This window comes from Cololabis saira, chromosome 11 (assembly GCF_033807715.1).
Source record: "Cololabis saira isolate AMF1-May2022 chromosome 11, fColSai1.1, whole genome shotgun sequence".
Lineage (NCBI taxonomy): Eukaryota > Metazoa > Chordata > Actinopteri > Beloniformes > Belonidae > Cololabis > Cololabis saira.
In genome coordinates, this window is record NC_084597.1 from 17,692,490 (window position 1) to 17,708,614 (window position 16,125).

Genomic DNA, 16,125 nt, shown 5'->3' on the forward strand with positions numbered 1-16,125 from the left:
GGAGGATTGTATTGAAGAAAAGTTTTAATTCAATGTGTTGGTTTCCTTTGTAAGGAAATAATAATAATTATTGTTATCGTATTAATTTGACTCATTTGGAACGAATTGAACTGTACTATTGTGCCTTGTGATTTGATGTTGTATAAATAAAGCTACAACATTATTTTTCTGTCAGTTACAGTGTTTGGCCTGAGTGTCCTATCTGCACCGGCGGAGACTCTTAGGCTGCGTCCCAATACTCCCCCTCGCCCTCCTTTTCTTCACTAACCCTAACTTTTGCGCGTTCCCGTGAAGGTAGTGGTGTCCCAATTCCTCTTTTCACCTAGGGGGAGGGGGCATAACGAGGGCTAGGGGCTGAGAATAGCCCCTACGGATCGAGGGATTTCAGATGCTCACTTGGCGAGCGAGGGGGTATGAAAATTTCCCAGAATGCTTTTGCCGTAGGCTCTGCGTCGATTTGACTCGCCGACCGAAGGCAAACAGGCAGACTCGTCTCAGAGAAATAGAGAGAAATAATCCTGTGACTCGTCAGATTTGTTTTGGATGTTTCTGATATAATATTCTTCAGAAACCACAAAGTAATCCAGCTGTTATCTGGGTAATTTACACACTTTCAGATAAAGTTGCCGAAGATCACGCCAGAATAAAGGGATTTATGGTTCCGTGTTACACCAACGCAGAGCCTACGGCGTCGATGTACGCGGCGACGCGCGCCGTACGCCGTACCCTACGCCGTAGGCTCTGCGTCGATTTAACGCGGACCCAAGCTCCGGAGCCGGCAGACAGAAATCTCTAAATTTCGGAGCAAATTTCTTAACAGGCGTAGCTAAAACTGTTAGATTTCATCTATTAAACCAACATCTTCCTAAATGATTTATTTCAGCCGGCGTAATTCTCAACAGAGCTGCGTCCCGGGAGAGAGTTTCTCTCCCGGGGCGACGGAGCAGCTTGACCCGGCGGACACGTCTCTTCTCGGGCTGTGAGCTGAGGCTGCTCCCCGGGGGCGGCGGCTCTTCTCATCTCCGAAAACATCGGGTCAAATTTCTTAACAGGCGTTATTTGGATAAACTGAGCCCCGGTTGCGGATCTTAAGGTTACCTTTATGCCTGAACAAATATTAAAACTTAATAAAGTGCCATATTAACAGCGCTACAGCTGAAATTAAAACAGCTTTTGGCTCCTGCTTCCTGATCAGGTTAGGGATGAAAACGAGGGGGAGTAGGAGAAATGGGACAGGCACCTGGGCCAAGTGCCCTAGATCTCAAGTGCCCTAAAATCTCCCCCTTCTTTTTTAGGGGTTAGGGAAGAAAAGAAGGGCGAGTGGAGAAAAGAAGGGCGAGTGAAGTTGAATTGGGATTGGGCCTCAGTCGCCTGGATCATAGTGACTCTCAAGATTTGAAACAAGGTTACTGGACTTCCTTGTTTTCCATCCATAAGGCATCGTCAGTTTGATTTCTTCAAACGCAAAAGAAAAGGAAGTCCAGTTGCTTTGTTTCGAGCCTTTGAGAGTTGTTTCGTAGATGTTTAAAAGATACAAGCCGTGGCTCAGCAGATGTAGTTTGTTTTTCCAGGCCATCAGTGAAGCAAATTGATTTGTTTTCATGGATGACTGTTTGATTGACAAAGCCAAGAAAACTGTGGATTTACAGAAAGACCATATCTGACGGTTGGTGCTGTTCCAACACAAGAGGCTTGCAAATCTGAACCACAAGTGTTAAGTAAACAGTGTGTGTTGGTAACCAGCATGTGTGCATACATTTTAGAGCAAACATGGTGGGTAGAGTCACTATGGTTGCTGCATCTGCTTTTTGTCACACTTCTCACATCTGTCATGGGGCATCTTGAGTTTGCACAAAGAAAGATGAAACACGTAATGGACAACAACGACCATCCTCCTCCCAACAGTTGTAGTCAAAGTGTCTTCGGTCAGAAGCTTCTTCACATCTGGACTAAACATGTATGGAAAAACCTGAGATGTTGAGCTCATTCGCAGAAAACGTTGAAAATATGTCATTGATGACATATTGAAAGTGTGTGTATCTGAGCAGTAGAAATACTGATGCATAAAACAGGAAGACTAACATCTACATTTTCTTGCATGCATTTCTTTCATGCCGGTACTACATGCATGTTGAGGTTTTTAAAAAACAAACGACGGCTGTAACTGTTGCTCTTCTACTCACCATGGACCTGGTTGATCTCCGAGTTCTGCGACAGGATTTCATCCGCCAGCTTCTGCGCCGTCGGCAACACCTCGGTGTGATGCACCGTGATCAGGTACTGAATGAATTTCTGCAGCTGATCTCTGTTCATTTGGAATAGAGTCTCTGAGATGGGCAAGCGCAGCTTGACCTGCTCAGGCTTCCGCACGCGATACAGCGAGAGCGCCACGACGTGAGCGCAGTAGAAAATGTCCTTGTTGCCACAGCTACACGTCACTGACGTAATTTTGCAGCGGTCGAAGCTGACGCTCACGTTGCACAGCATCTCTGGCTCGGAAGATGTGGCGGGTTCCCGAATCGTTCCGCTGAGGTGAAATCCTGCACAGGAACAGAGAAATGGCTCACAATCAATCAACATCAATATATATATATATTACTATATAAGTAAAGGGAGGGACCCGGAATGGACGAGCAGCTGACTGCATTGACCATGGACCCACCTGACTAGTTTGTAGCAGGGGGCCCGCAGGGCACCGTTCTCTCACCCCTACTGTTTAGCTTGTACACTTCAGACTTCAGGTACAAGTCGGACCATTGCCACTTCAAAAGTTCAGCCATCATCGGATGCGTATCAGACAGGAACGAGCAGGGAATACAGGGGGGGGGTCATCAATGATTTTTGCAGCTGGTGTGAGACTAATGCCCTGCACTAAATGAGACCGTGGGTGTGCTGAGCAGCTTCAGGCAGAGACTGTATGTGTATGTATGTATGTCCTTTTTATAGGCCCTCCATCCATAATGCATACTCTGTATGCTTGTTAATAAATACCAGCTACCTTTGTATATAATATTGTATTTTATCTCATGTTATTTTATTATCTTTTTTTGCTTACTCTCCTGTTTTCTGTTCTTCGGCTGTGGTAACGCACAGAACAAAAAAAAACAACATTTTGTGCGATTATATTTTGTTTGTTTTATGAATACAGTGGGTGACTTCATTGTTTTTAATTTTTCGAAAGTTTTCATTATTATTTATTTATCTTTATTGTATAAGACTGTTTTAATCTTTTTTTAATAAAAAATGCCTGATGACGTCATGAGTTCAGAGGTCTTGTTTACAAACTGATTTATTTGTTACACACACAGCCCCGGATGTAGACAACAGGTCCTGGAAGCAGATCTAGTGATTCATAAAATAAATGAAGAGTTTCGCGGCAATCATGTGTTATTTAGACTCTGCATCGTCTGTGTCCCGCTGTGCCCCGTTCACTACCGTTATATGGAGAAGCGGCTCGCAAAAAACTCCCTAATATCTTCCGAAGGACTCCAAATGACACCAAACTTGCCTGGGTGAGTATACGACCATAAAAAATGCCAGAAATAAGGTCCAGGTTGTAAAAAAACGAACTTTCCCTTTAAGGGGGTACCACAAGGACCTACACAAGGTCCTCTATCATACTTTACGTGAACTTATTATTGGTTTTGGGCAGACGACTTTGTCCTTTTGAGGCCATTTCATATCTAATAAAAAAAAATGAATAAAAGGCTACCAAGACATTTCACTTCATATCCTAGAAGCTTCGTCAGTTCTAATGGACTAGTGGAAAGTTTCAATTTTGTAACATGTCGGGACATTCAAGTCTTATTTGACTCATAAACTCATCTATGACTCCTGTGTAAATGTACACCATATAACTTTAGGAAAAAATGTGAGAACCATATTGAAAAGACTGATGTACAACAGTCTCTCGTGTCTAATGACAAGAGTTGTTCTGATTCTTATGCCAGCGCTGGAAATACTCACAGAACGAGCCACCTAAAGTATTCAAAGAGCCGTCAGCTTAATGAGAATGACGAGTTTATTAAATCAAAGAGGAATTAGAGTCCTCGAATGTGAGGCGTTTTGATCAGACGAATCAAGATGTGAATCGTCGGTACACTTGGGATTGAGAAACGGTCATCAGCGTAACCCAAAGATGCTCCATCGACGCGTCACCTCGCTTTCTCTGAACGCTGACTGATATCTTAGCTTTTCTGAATATCGGAAACCATTCAAGCAACAGCCAACGAGAGAGTGAGAGGAATTGGCCGTCATCACCGCGAGAAGGACAATCCCTCAGAACGAGCTAAATATGATCCACTACTATTTGAGCAGGTATCAACTTTTAATACTAACAATCTGCTGCCAATCCACCCCTCCAACCATTCACGTTGTTTTCTCTTCCCTGTAAGGAAGAAGCGCCATAAATCAAGCGAACTGCTGTTAACGTCCGTCTGCTGTTCGATGCAGAGGAAGTGGTGTTCGGAGGCGTTTGGTGGAAGCAGTTGGTTTCAACAGAGGTTGAACGATGAGCTTTAAGACAATAACATTTCCCCGTAAAGCTGCGATTCACATCTTACGCTCAATTCTGCCCTCTGTTTTAGTTTCCACCTCAGCTCTGCTCAGAGATGTATAAAAGGGCAACACAGAAACCTGTGGTCGCTCATTTCGTTCTTCATTTCCCTTCCACAACAGCTCCGGTGATTACCTTCCCCCTCCGTCAGCCCTGGTTGGATCGTTTATCCACGGACGCAGAGTCCCGCTATTGTACGGTGAACCTATGGCCCTTTCAAGGGCTAAAACCCTGTACGTGTGTTTATAGACACAGACAATCTTCATGTGGACGTGGGATAGGGATGGGCGGTATGGACTAAGAAATGTATCACGATAATTTCTGGCATTTATCCCGATAATGATAAAAATGACGATTAAAGAAATACCAATTCAACTCCACCTTTGTAACTATAAATCTATCACCACATTCAGTCTTTGGAGCCAAATCACTGCTCTAAAAGATACTAAATACTACTAAACGTCATCAATGGGAATTTATCGTTCTTTCGTTCTTTCGTTCTTCTTTCTTTCTTTCTTTCTTTCTTTCTTTCTTTCTTTCTTTCTTTCTTTCTTTCTTTCTTTCAGGCTCATTTCCTTCCTTCCTTCCTTCTTTCCTCCTTCCTCCTTCCTTCCTTCCTTCCTTCCTTCCTTCCTTCCTTCCTTCCTTCTTTTTTCCCTTCCTTCCTTCTTTCCTCCTGCTCTCTCCTTCCTTCCTTCCTTCCTTCCTTCTTTTTTCCCTTCCTTCCTTCTTTCCTCCTGCTCTCTCCTTCCTTCCTTCCTTCCTTCTTTTTTCCCTTCCTTCCTTCTTTCCTCCTGCTCTCTCCTTCCTTCCTTCCTTCCTTCCTTCCTTCCTTCCTTCCTTCCTTCTTTTTTCCCTTCCTTCCTTCTTTCCTCCTGCTCGCTCTCTCCTTCCTTCCTTCCTTCCTTCCTTCCTTCCTTCCTTCTTTCCTCCTGCTCTCTCCTTCCTTCCTTCCTTCCTTCTTTTTTCCCTTCCTTCCTTCTTTCCTCCTGCTCTCTCCTTCCTTCCTTCCTTCCTTCCTTCCTCCTTCCTTCCTTCCTTCCTTCCTTCCTTCCTTCCTTCCTTCTTTTTTCCCTTCCTTCCTTCTTTCCTCCTGCTCTCTCCTTCCTTCCTTCCTTCCTTCCTTCCTTCCTTCCTTCCTTCCTTCCTTCCTTCCTTCCTTCCTTCCTTCCTTCCTTCCTTCCTTCCTTCCTTCCTTCCTTCCTTCCTCCTTCCTTCCTTCCTTCCTTCCTTCCTTCCTTCCTTCCTTCCTTCCTTCCTTCCTTCCTTCACGTACGTTTTTGCGTGGATTTAACGCAGAACTATAAATCAGTCTTTACACAAAAACGTCATCAAGGGGAGTTTATCGTTTTTACTGCAAGATGACAAATTCTTATCGTGAGGAATTTTTTTGACGGTATATCGTGAACGGTAAAAATATCGCCCATTCCTAACGTGGGATCAAACATACTTCTTATTACACTTATATCTTTGGGTTTCTGACAGGCAAATAAACCCTGATGCAAATGATTTATAATATGAAGAGGTTGTTACGCCACCCAGGACCGGCTTTCATTTTAAAAGGCAGCAGCCAGGCGTAGGCGTGAGGTCTAAGTATTGTGTCAAGTTTGGGGGGACAGCAGATGGACGTTTCAGTCACGATCTGAAGGGGTTAACGGAACAGCAGATGGTTTCAGAGGCTTGGTCAGAGCCAAACAGATAGAGGTAGTAGGAGTTTGTCATCCACGTTTAGTTTGTACTATCTCAGCTTCACTATGTGAACATGACAGCTTGTTTCTTCTGAGACAGAACAGTCACTTGTTTAGTCCTGAATCACAGGAGCATGATGCTTCCTGCATCGCGCCGTCATTCAAACTGAAAAACACGCTTGCTGGGCCAAACGAGAGGCTGATAAGCCGCGATGCCAGACAGTGACAGATGACAGGCAGCATCGTTAGATGGTCCTCCGAGCCAAAGAAAATGAAAGACAAAAAAAAAAAAGAAAAAGCGTCAAAGATCCGACCTCTTGACAAATCTGTCTTTGGGGGAGGTTTAAATGAGACGAGTGCTGCTCGTCTCAAACTCAGCACACATACTACATTTGCTGTGTAAACACTTGGCTTAAAGGAAGCTTTTAGGGAAACTTCAGATACACGGATGAAGAGTTGGATGGTTTTCTTGTACATCACGATGTACAAAAGATTTCATGTTCCCTGTGTGCAAGTAACTGTCCCATTGTATTAAGCAACACAAACCGTGCCTTTATTAACTTTAAAAAATGTATTAACATAACAAAAAAGGTCAGTTGGGGGTAGAAAAAGAAATAACAAAAAAAAGGTGGGCAATCCTGAGTAACTCCTTACTTCTTTCATTGGATTTAAGAGCTGCAGCCAGGTCAGCAGGTGGGAGGTTGTTGGTCTGGACCATTCAGGTGTGTGAACACAAAGCCAAAAAGGGGAAGGACATCAGCAATGCTTTTAGAAAAGAAATTGTTTCTTCACATCGATCGGGAATGTTCTACAGGGTGTGGGATTATTTACAAGACATTTGTCCATCTTTGGAAGTCCCAAAAGAAAAACTGCATCAGAACAAACCAGCAAACGTCTGGACCAATGTCCTATGGGCACATGAGACCAAAGTGGAGATGTCTGGTCTTTGTGTCCCTGTCAAGCACGGCGGTGGACCTGGAACTTGGGACTGGCAGTCGTTGTGTGGACCATGATCTCCATAGACCAGACTAATAGGCCTGTGTTGAAAAAATCGATTTCCCAATTCTAAATCGATTCTCATATTAATTCCTAAAATCGATTCATATGTCTAAAGATCGTTTTTTTTTATTTTTTTTTTTTTTTGGGGGGGGGGGGGGGATTTTATTTTTTATTTTATTTATTTATCTATTTTTTTTTTCATCATTACATTACAACTTTTGTTTATTTTTTGTTTATCCCAAAAAAGTAATGTTTTGTTGGACACGAGAATAACTGGTGCCATGTTTTTGCCTTTAAATATGTTTAAAGGTATGAAAACATTAAAGTGTTCAGTTATAATTGCATAAATTCTCTATATTTCATTACTTTATACACTGTCTTGGGGTTACATTTGCAAAAAATGCTAAAAACCAAATTCTCAAAAATCAAAAACCAAAATAGACCGAAAATGGAACAAATAAAAAACAGAATGTGGGAAAAAATACAACCGATTTCATCCGTCTCTGTTTGCTGCCCTGGATCTGTTTGATAATTCTGACCAAGATGTTTCTGAAACCAGTTCTATCAGCATTCTGGGAGCTGATTGGTCCTTACAGCATCATTAGCTGCCAATACTTGCTGTTTAATCTCAATATAATACTAGTAGTAATATTTTGCATAACTAGTCATATAATTCATGCAACAGCTCAAAAAACAGTTTTAATAACACTAACCCAAATCATCAATATTGGAATCGAATCGAATCTTGATAATCGATTCTGAATCTTAAGAATCGGAATCGAAGTGATTCTTGACATTTGAATGGATCCCCAGCCCTACAGACTAATGCTGGGACAACCATGAGGACATTCATCTGACACCTAAAACGTGGCTTAAACTGGGACACGTGACAGGAAATGATCCCAAACCCAGCAGCAGATCTACATCAGAATGATGGAAAAATAAAAGAATCAAGGTCCTGGAACGACCTGGTCCAGACCTGAACCTGGTTAAGGTGCTGTGGGGGGACCTTCAGAGAGCTGTATGAAGAACAGAGAAAGATAAACCTCTGCAGGACTTAGAGCGGTGGGTTTTTTTTGTCCCCGTTTCCCATCCACCATGGTCACGTCACGCGTATGCTGCAGGCGCAATCGTTTCGAGAAATCATCTGGAGGTGTTGGTTCGTCACGAGGCACACAGGAGGGTTTCCTGAGAACAGCTGTGCAGCTGCGTCATCCGCAAAGGCAACCCTGCCACCTCCCAGGTGGTCGGCAGCTGTATGACTTTTCATCTCAGGATGACAATGGGAGATGACCATCCATTCAAACACTGGATGGACTCCAGTTACTTAACAAATTTACGTTTTTATGGCAGAAGCCTACAAAGCTGATACGTTGGGCACATAAACCAGGGGGTCGGCTGTTGTGGTTTCTGTAAAAGAGACCAACATACGTCAGTTGAGCTGTTTTTTTTGCTGTTGGGTTTTTTTGAGGCTGGAAACCATCAGCAGACGAGTCTGAAGGGCAGTCAAAACAGCACAAATGATACGAATAAAATTAAATATTTAAAAAACAACCCATCATGCCCATTTAACGACAGCGCAAGGCATCCAATGATGGGTTTTTATTACTGATAAGTAAAACACAATAAAACAAGGTTATGATGACACCGAGTGTAGAAATAAAAGTAAAACTAAAACGTAGGAGTTTATTTAAATACAAAGTATGTGACCTAGTTTAAGATACTTCAGAAAAGCATGATTCACCCCGGGTAAAAAAAAAAAGAGACGGATGAACACTAACAAAGCTTCATGAACAGATCAGATGTTCTCGCCAGTGCGTCTTTTACATGAGCACGTGGAGCCTGATTTGCATTTTTCTGTTTTTGTTCTGCGTCGTGGTTAAATTGTGTGCAAAAAAGTCAGCAGAGCTGCTCAGACCGGAACATTAGCCACGAGGTTGGATTTCCACTTAGCTCTCCTAGATGTGACACACAGCACTTAGCTGACACATATCAGCCCTGCCGGGTGGAAGAACGGTGTCAACAGAGTAGGCGTTTGTGTGCAGATGTGCTGCACCAGAGAAAAAGACAAAAAAAAAGGGGGCAGGAGGCGTCAATAGAGTGAAATTGATGCTTTTTCTTCATACAAGCAGAAGTCCACATCCGGTCTTTTACACACAAACACACACCCAGGGTTGTTCTCGGTTGCGCGGCCCCGCCCCAGCGGTCCTGACCCCGCCCAGCTGGTCCTGCCCCACAGCTGAACCTCTGACGTAACAGAAAGAGACACAGTGACTGGAGTGAGTAGAAAGGAGGTCGATGTTCTGCTGGGAGGAAAAAAAAACAGTGGTATGCCCTCAGCTGAGTGTGAGTGTGTGCACACGCAGGCGTGTGAGCTTGGCGGTGAGCCAAAGCCCTGAGCTCAGCATTCTGTAATGAACTTCCTCGCTTTCACCGTCTGCTCTTCACCGCTTGCATAATACAGCTCTGTAAACGGCGTAGCAACCAAACTTAACTCCTTCAACGCCGACGGCACGGCCTGAGACCGACCTGGACGGTTGTGCCGCTTCTGCTCTTCATCTGTGCAGAAGTTAGCGGGACGATTCTCCAGGTTGTTTCCACGTAGGGCTGTTCGATTAATCGATTTTAAATCGTAATCGCGATTATGTAATTAGAACGATGTTAAAACGTGAAAATCGTAAAATCGATTTTTCACTTTTTTTTTTTTTTTTTTTCACCTTGTCTGCACACATATTAATGATTGATACCATATTAATGATTGATGGAAATACCTCTCAATACCTGCGACAAGTGCCCCATGGGAGAGGTTCTTTAGTGTAGGAGGGGGCGTTGTAACATGCCACCGGGCATCCCTCAAGCCAGATGCGGTAGACCGGCTCGTGTTCCTTGCAAAAAACTTGCAAATGTGAATAGCAAATGTAATGACTGACATTACACACCTCTACCTCCTTCATGGGTTGCATTATTATTTAGCATGCAAAGACCCAGTTTAGTTTAATTAGAAAATGTCTTGTTTTATTTAATTGGAAATATAACTTACTGTATGTTTGCAAGTGCTGATTTGCTGATTTTTTTTTCAGAGATAAAACTTTATATTTTATTATATTTTTTAAAACTTTTTTTCAACTTATTTTACAGAGTTTTGCACTTTATTCATTCATTTTTGGTTTAATAAGAGCAAAGTTTGCACTTAAAGCCCAATGGGGCAAATGTTCAATAAAAAAACAGTATATTTGAAATCATTTCTTTGCCTTTTGTCAATTCACAAAATAATCGTAATCGTAATCGAAAATCAGATTTTGAAAGAAAATAATCAAGATTTTATTTTTGGGCAAAATCGAACAGCCCTAGTCGGTGCAGTTAATTTCTTTTGCATATCCAGTAGCCACACAGTTACCATGACAGGTGTTACTTGAAAGAGCATCGTCTGTCCCATATTCCAGCATATCACAAAATATGACTTTAGTTCACTTCCAGTTCTGCCTCTATACCCACACATCACTACGTACTGTATGTGTGTGCCGTCGTCGTGGCGACAGCGGGTGAAGCTGATGTCTAATCCACGGAGATGTGGAGGTGCCTCCAGGGCAGGTAACGGCTAATTAAAAGTCACGCTGGACCGATCACCTGCGTGCAACGTTTAGTTTCATATCAGTCTGCTCCGAGGGAAGTTTACGGTGTACCTGATAACGCTAACTGATCCCTGCGAGTCTTAATATTTATAACCATCTATCAACATGGTAACGGATATGTTGGTAAGGAGCAGTACCAGGTCAACAAGTGATAGTATGTTACAAGGGCGTATATTTGCTTTTTTGCTGGGGACATGTATGAATCCCCTATAACAGGGGTGTCCAATGTCAGTCCTGCATGTTTCAGATGTTTCCCTGCATCAACAGACGTGTTTCTAATTAATGGATCATCATCACTTGTCATCAAAGTCTGTGCAAGTCTGTTAATGGCACAGTCATTAGTATCAGGGTGTTTTGAAGTAATGTTAAATAAAAATTACGACAAATTAGTAAGATGGTAACACGTCACTGCCACCAGAATGAAACGTTCCTGTTTGCCACCAAAATTCTTTGCATGTCAACATAACAGGTGCTGTAGGTTAATCATTTTCTTGCACTAAACGGCAGTTTTCTGACATAGTTTTAACAGAATTTACTCTGTGAGGACTGTAGAAGAACTGGCAGGCATCATATTTACACTTTAACAGTGGGCTGTCTTTCTACAGTGAGTTTAAAAGACTGTGTTTCTTCAAAGCAACAACCTATTTTAGCCTGCACCAAAGTATGCTTGAAAACTAGCATTATCGACTCATTCATCAGTAAACGTAAATGTTGCTTACACTTTTGTTCTTCCTGAAAGTAGCTCCTTCTTATGTCCACCTTCAGTTTTTTTGTGGCCTCCTTGTTTCCTTTTGACACCTATACGCAGTACTCGAGTTGTAAAAAACAATCAGGGGGGATGGTGGATTTTATCATATGGGGACAGATCATTTGTGCTGATTACAAATAATATAATATATTACAAATAATAGCAGTGACCAAAACACCTGTAGAAATACTGCAGGAATGACATAGCAGCAGTTAAATGCAGCATTCTGTAAGCTTTAAATATCCACTGGGCTTACATCAAATACATCAAAACACAACAATAAAAACAGTTTTCTGAACTTATCAATATGACTCTGTCCTTCACAGGATAAGTAAAATGGATCACTGCAAAAACTCCAAATCTTAACAAGAATATTTGTCTTATTTCTAGTTAAAATGTCTAATTTTAGTAAAAAAAATCTCATTACACTTAAAAAAGACTCATCACTGGAAAAAACAACAATTTTCACCTGTTTCAAGTAGATTTTCACTTGAAATAAGTAGAAAAATCTGCCAGTGGAAAAATATTTATTTGATTGTAATGAGAAGATAAATCTTGTCCCATTGGCAGATTTTCCTACTTATTTCAAGTGAAAATTTACTTGAAACAGGTGAAAATGGTTAAATAAGTTATTTTTCTGGTGATGACTCTAAATGTTGAAATAGCAGTAATACCACATTCATTGATGAAATGACATAAGGGATGGAAAGGGGGGATGGCAGTTTTACAGGGGGGATGATTTGGACCGTTTTTATTTCAGGGGGGATGCCATCCCCCCTCATCCCCCCTCAACTCCAGTACTGCCTATACGTCTCACACTTGGCATTACAGTCTTAAACAGTTTGCGTAATAAAATATTACTTTGAAAAATCCTTTTCCTTCATGCACAGTTATGGCACTGCTAACTGTGATGGGAAAAAAGTGTTTCCCATACTAGATGAAACCCAAACTGCTGAGAACCTCAGAATATAGCCTTGCCTGACTACAGATGCAGACTAGTACTCTGCCCCAACAAAGATTAGCGGTGAAAACACCAATGTTGTCTCTACTAGACTGTATCATCCTCTACGCTTTAATATCAGTATGCTCCTCTGTTTCATTCTCATTCTTCATCGAGACGCCTGATGTAGGTTCTGACCCTTTTTGCATGCAACTGTTTAATTAAATCTACTGAAATCTGAATCATCTGTCAAGTCTTATTCTTGGTAAATTAGATACTCAGTTTTCAGTCCAGTTATTCACCCAAGTGGAAAGAACGCGTTAAAGAGGTTTAGCAAGTTTTTCCGCAACACTAACAACAATGGTAGCTTATTCTCATTCAACCCAACAGGCTGAAACCTTCAACATGGGGTTTTATTGTTCCCTTCCATCCAGTTAGGTTACAGTTTAAGGACTTGGTCGCTGTGAGGACTGGTGCTGAAGCTCCTGAAGCCCACGTCATCCTCCAACTCAACCGCACTGAAGTACTACACAGCTAAAATAGTCCTCAAACTCGTCAGAACAACAAAACGCCACCTTTAACACGTTGAATGGGGAACCTCGGCTGAAATGTGCGTAAAACTGCCACGGTTCAGGTGTGAATGAGACCCATCTGACCTGCTGTCGAATAAGGTTTGGACCTGGAGGAGAACGGCCGAGACAAACTGGCCTTTTGATGGCCACAAAGAAGCTCTAGGACACCAGCAGACGAATCAATGACAAACACTCAGCGGCTGCATAACACGTCATGTCATAAGAGTTTGACAAAAGACACGCCGCTGTGGACCTTCAAACACACGCGGGTTCGACTGTTTAGTTTAAAAAGTGTATATACGACACTTTTCTAAAAGCATTTCTAAACACGCAACTCTTAATTTGAGCCACTTTATGTTAAAGTAACACAAACTTTAATAAATCATCATCACGGTCCTGTGATCGTATAACGATGCTGATGAAACATTTCATGGTTTGGAAAATATCTGAACCCTTGTTAATACAACAAAGGAACAAATGACTGATGAACAAAACTAAGGAAGGAAGGAAGGAAGGAAGGAAGGAAGGAAGGAAGGAAGGAAGGAAGGAAGGAAGGAAGGAAGGAAGGAAGGAAGGAAGGAAGGAAGGAAGGAAGGAAGGAAGGAAGGAAGGAAGGAAGGAAGGGAGAAAACAAGGAAAGAAGGAAGGAAGGGAAAAAAGAAGGAAGGGAAAAAAGAAGGAAGAAAGGAAGGAAGGAAGGAAGGAAGGAAGGAAGGAAGGAAGGAAGGAAGGGGGAGAAGGAAGGGAGAAAACAAGGAAAGGAGGAAGGAAGGGAGAAAAGAAGGAAAGGAAGGAAGGAAGGAAGGAAGGAAGGAAGGAAGGAAGGAAGGAAGGAAGGAAGGAAGGGAGAAAACAAGGAAAGGAGGAAGGAAGGGAGAAAAGAAGGAAGGAAGGAAAGAAAAGAAAGAAAGAAAGAAAGAAAGAAAGAAAGAAAGAAAGAAAGAAAGAAAGAAAGAAAGAAAGAAAGAAAGAAAGAAAGAAAGAAAGAAAGAAAGAAAGAAAGAAAGAAAGAAAGAAAGAAAGAAAGAAAGAAAGAAAGAAAGAAAGAAAGAAAGAAAGATAAATTCCCGTTGATGACAAACATGGCGGATCTGAGAGCGAGATAGATTCATAGTTGAAAAGGTGGAGTTGAATTGGTATTTTTTTTATCGTCATTTCTATCGTTATCGGGATAAATGCCAGAAATAATCGTGATACATTTTTAAGTCCATACCGCCCATCCCTACCATCCATCCACCCATCCATCCATCCATCCATCCATCCATCCATCCATCCATCCATCCATCCATCCATCCATCCATCCATCCATCCATCCATATGTGATCCAACGAGCAGGCTCTGCAGCAGCAGCCAGCAGCAGAAGTGCCTGGCCTCCAGTCGCATCCTGGAACCTTCAAGGTGAACCTGGAAGGGTTCCCAGGCGAAGGCGGCTCAGCTGGAACAGCCAGCCAAAGGATCGATGACTGCTACTCAGCTATGAAGACCAGTGATCTGGTGATCAAAGTCAATCAATGACCAATATAACCAATATAAATGAGGATCAAAGCAACACAAGACCTGCATTTAAACTTATGATCCCAAAAACTGCATAACACCAAAGAACTGAGCTATTTGTTATTTTCCTACTTAACTTTTAAGTAGATAGACATTTATGATGAGCATTAATATTGACAACCAGAATATTTTCTTGGCCTTCTTGCGAATGAAGTATCTCCAGTTCGACAGCTCGAACACGGACACACAGACGCCGCACTTCAATGGTGGATGGAGTTTTGTTTGGACATTTAAATAACTCAGAAAACAACCTCCAGAGTTTACATTTGGCTCTGTGATAAAACTGGTTCCTCCACGGAGGATCAGGCGCGAACAAACCTGCAATCCCACCAGTGTTTTACGTCAGCGCACCTCAGCTTGGGTGAGAAATAACCGCCATCGGAGATTTGGATTTAGGTCCGCCTGTATTTCCTCATTTAAAACCATTTGTTTGAGTGCTGTCTGCTCCCAGCGAGCTTGGTGAGAGTCATTTGTTTAGCCTCCGAGGACCACCGGTAAGCCAGCCAGTGCTTCTCCTCTCCAAATGCATTTGTTCCCACTCCTGAGATATGCCACGTCTCAGCAGACGTCCTCACAGGGCCAGGCCGCCGCCGCCGCTAATGAGCTCAGGGATCAGAAACACACGAAATCAAATAAAGGCTTTTAGCATTTGCTGACATTGTGATCCGATTGTAAATTTTTAGAAAAACTGTTTTCCAGACATGCAGATTGAACATTTCCTGACTCACATAGCAAGTTTTGATATTTTAAAGTATTCTGATTCTGATTGATTGCACATTACATCATGTAATGTGCAATCAATCAGAATGTCCATGTAATTTACATGGACATTTATTTGTATTTTTTCATATAACTTTCAATGCCCCGGCCAGCAACGAGTTACAACCACCACTAGGGTTGCCACCTTTCAGAAATAGAAAAATAAGGGACGCCCTGATTTCAGCAGCGCAGGAGCCAAAAGAAAAAAGCCCCCAAACTTCTAAACTGAATAAAAATGTGTTTATTTTTATATAAAAAAACAAAATGCTTTGATTTCAAGTTTAAAGTGCTTTAATAGCATTGAACTTGCATGACTGTACAGACAGACAACCATACTAGCAACTGAAATAGCCTCCTATGCTACGTATGTCCACATCAGCCCAGATGTATAATATAGCCTACAGGTGAAGAATATGGTGTAAAAGTTAATTTATTTCAATAATTCAACTAAAATATGGTGTAAAAAGTTAATTTATTTCAATAATTCAACTAGAATATGGTGTAAAAGTTCATTTATTTCAATAATTCAACTAGAATATGGTGTAAAAGTTAATTTATTTCAATAATTCAACTAGAATATGGTGTAAAAGTAAATTTATTTCAATAATTCGACTAGAATATGGTGTAAAAGTTAACTTATTTCAATAATTCAACTAGACTATGGTGTAAAAGTTAATT

General features: G+C 41.7%; 1 protein-coding gene across 1 annotated transcript in view; it reads right to left on the reverse strand.

Annotated features, from left to right (window-relative positions):
• Window positions 1-16,125, reverse strand: part of zswim6 (zinc finger, SWIM-type containing 6) — a 72,569-nt gene that overhangs the window by 36,046 nt on the left and 20,398 nt on the right. Inside the window, exon 2 of the mRNA XM_061733859.1 lies at window positions 2,184-2,540. Within this exon, the coding sequence (XP_061589843.1) occupies window positions 2,184-2,540 (357 nt within the window). The remainder of the gene's footprint in view (window positions 1-2,183; window positions 2,541-16,125) is intronic.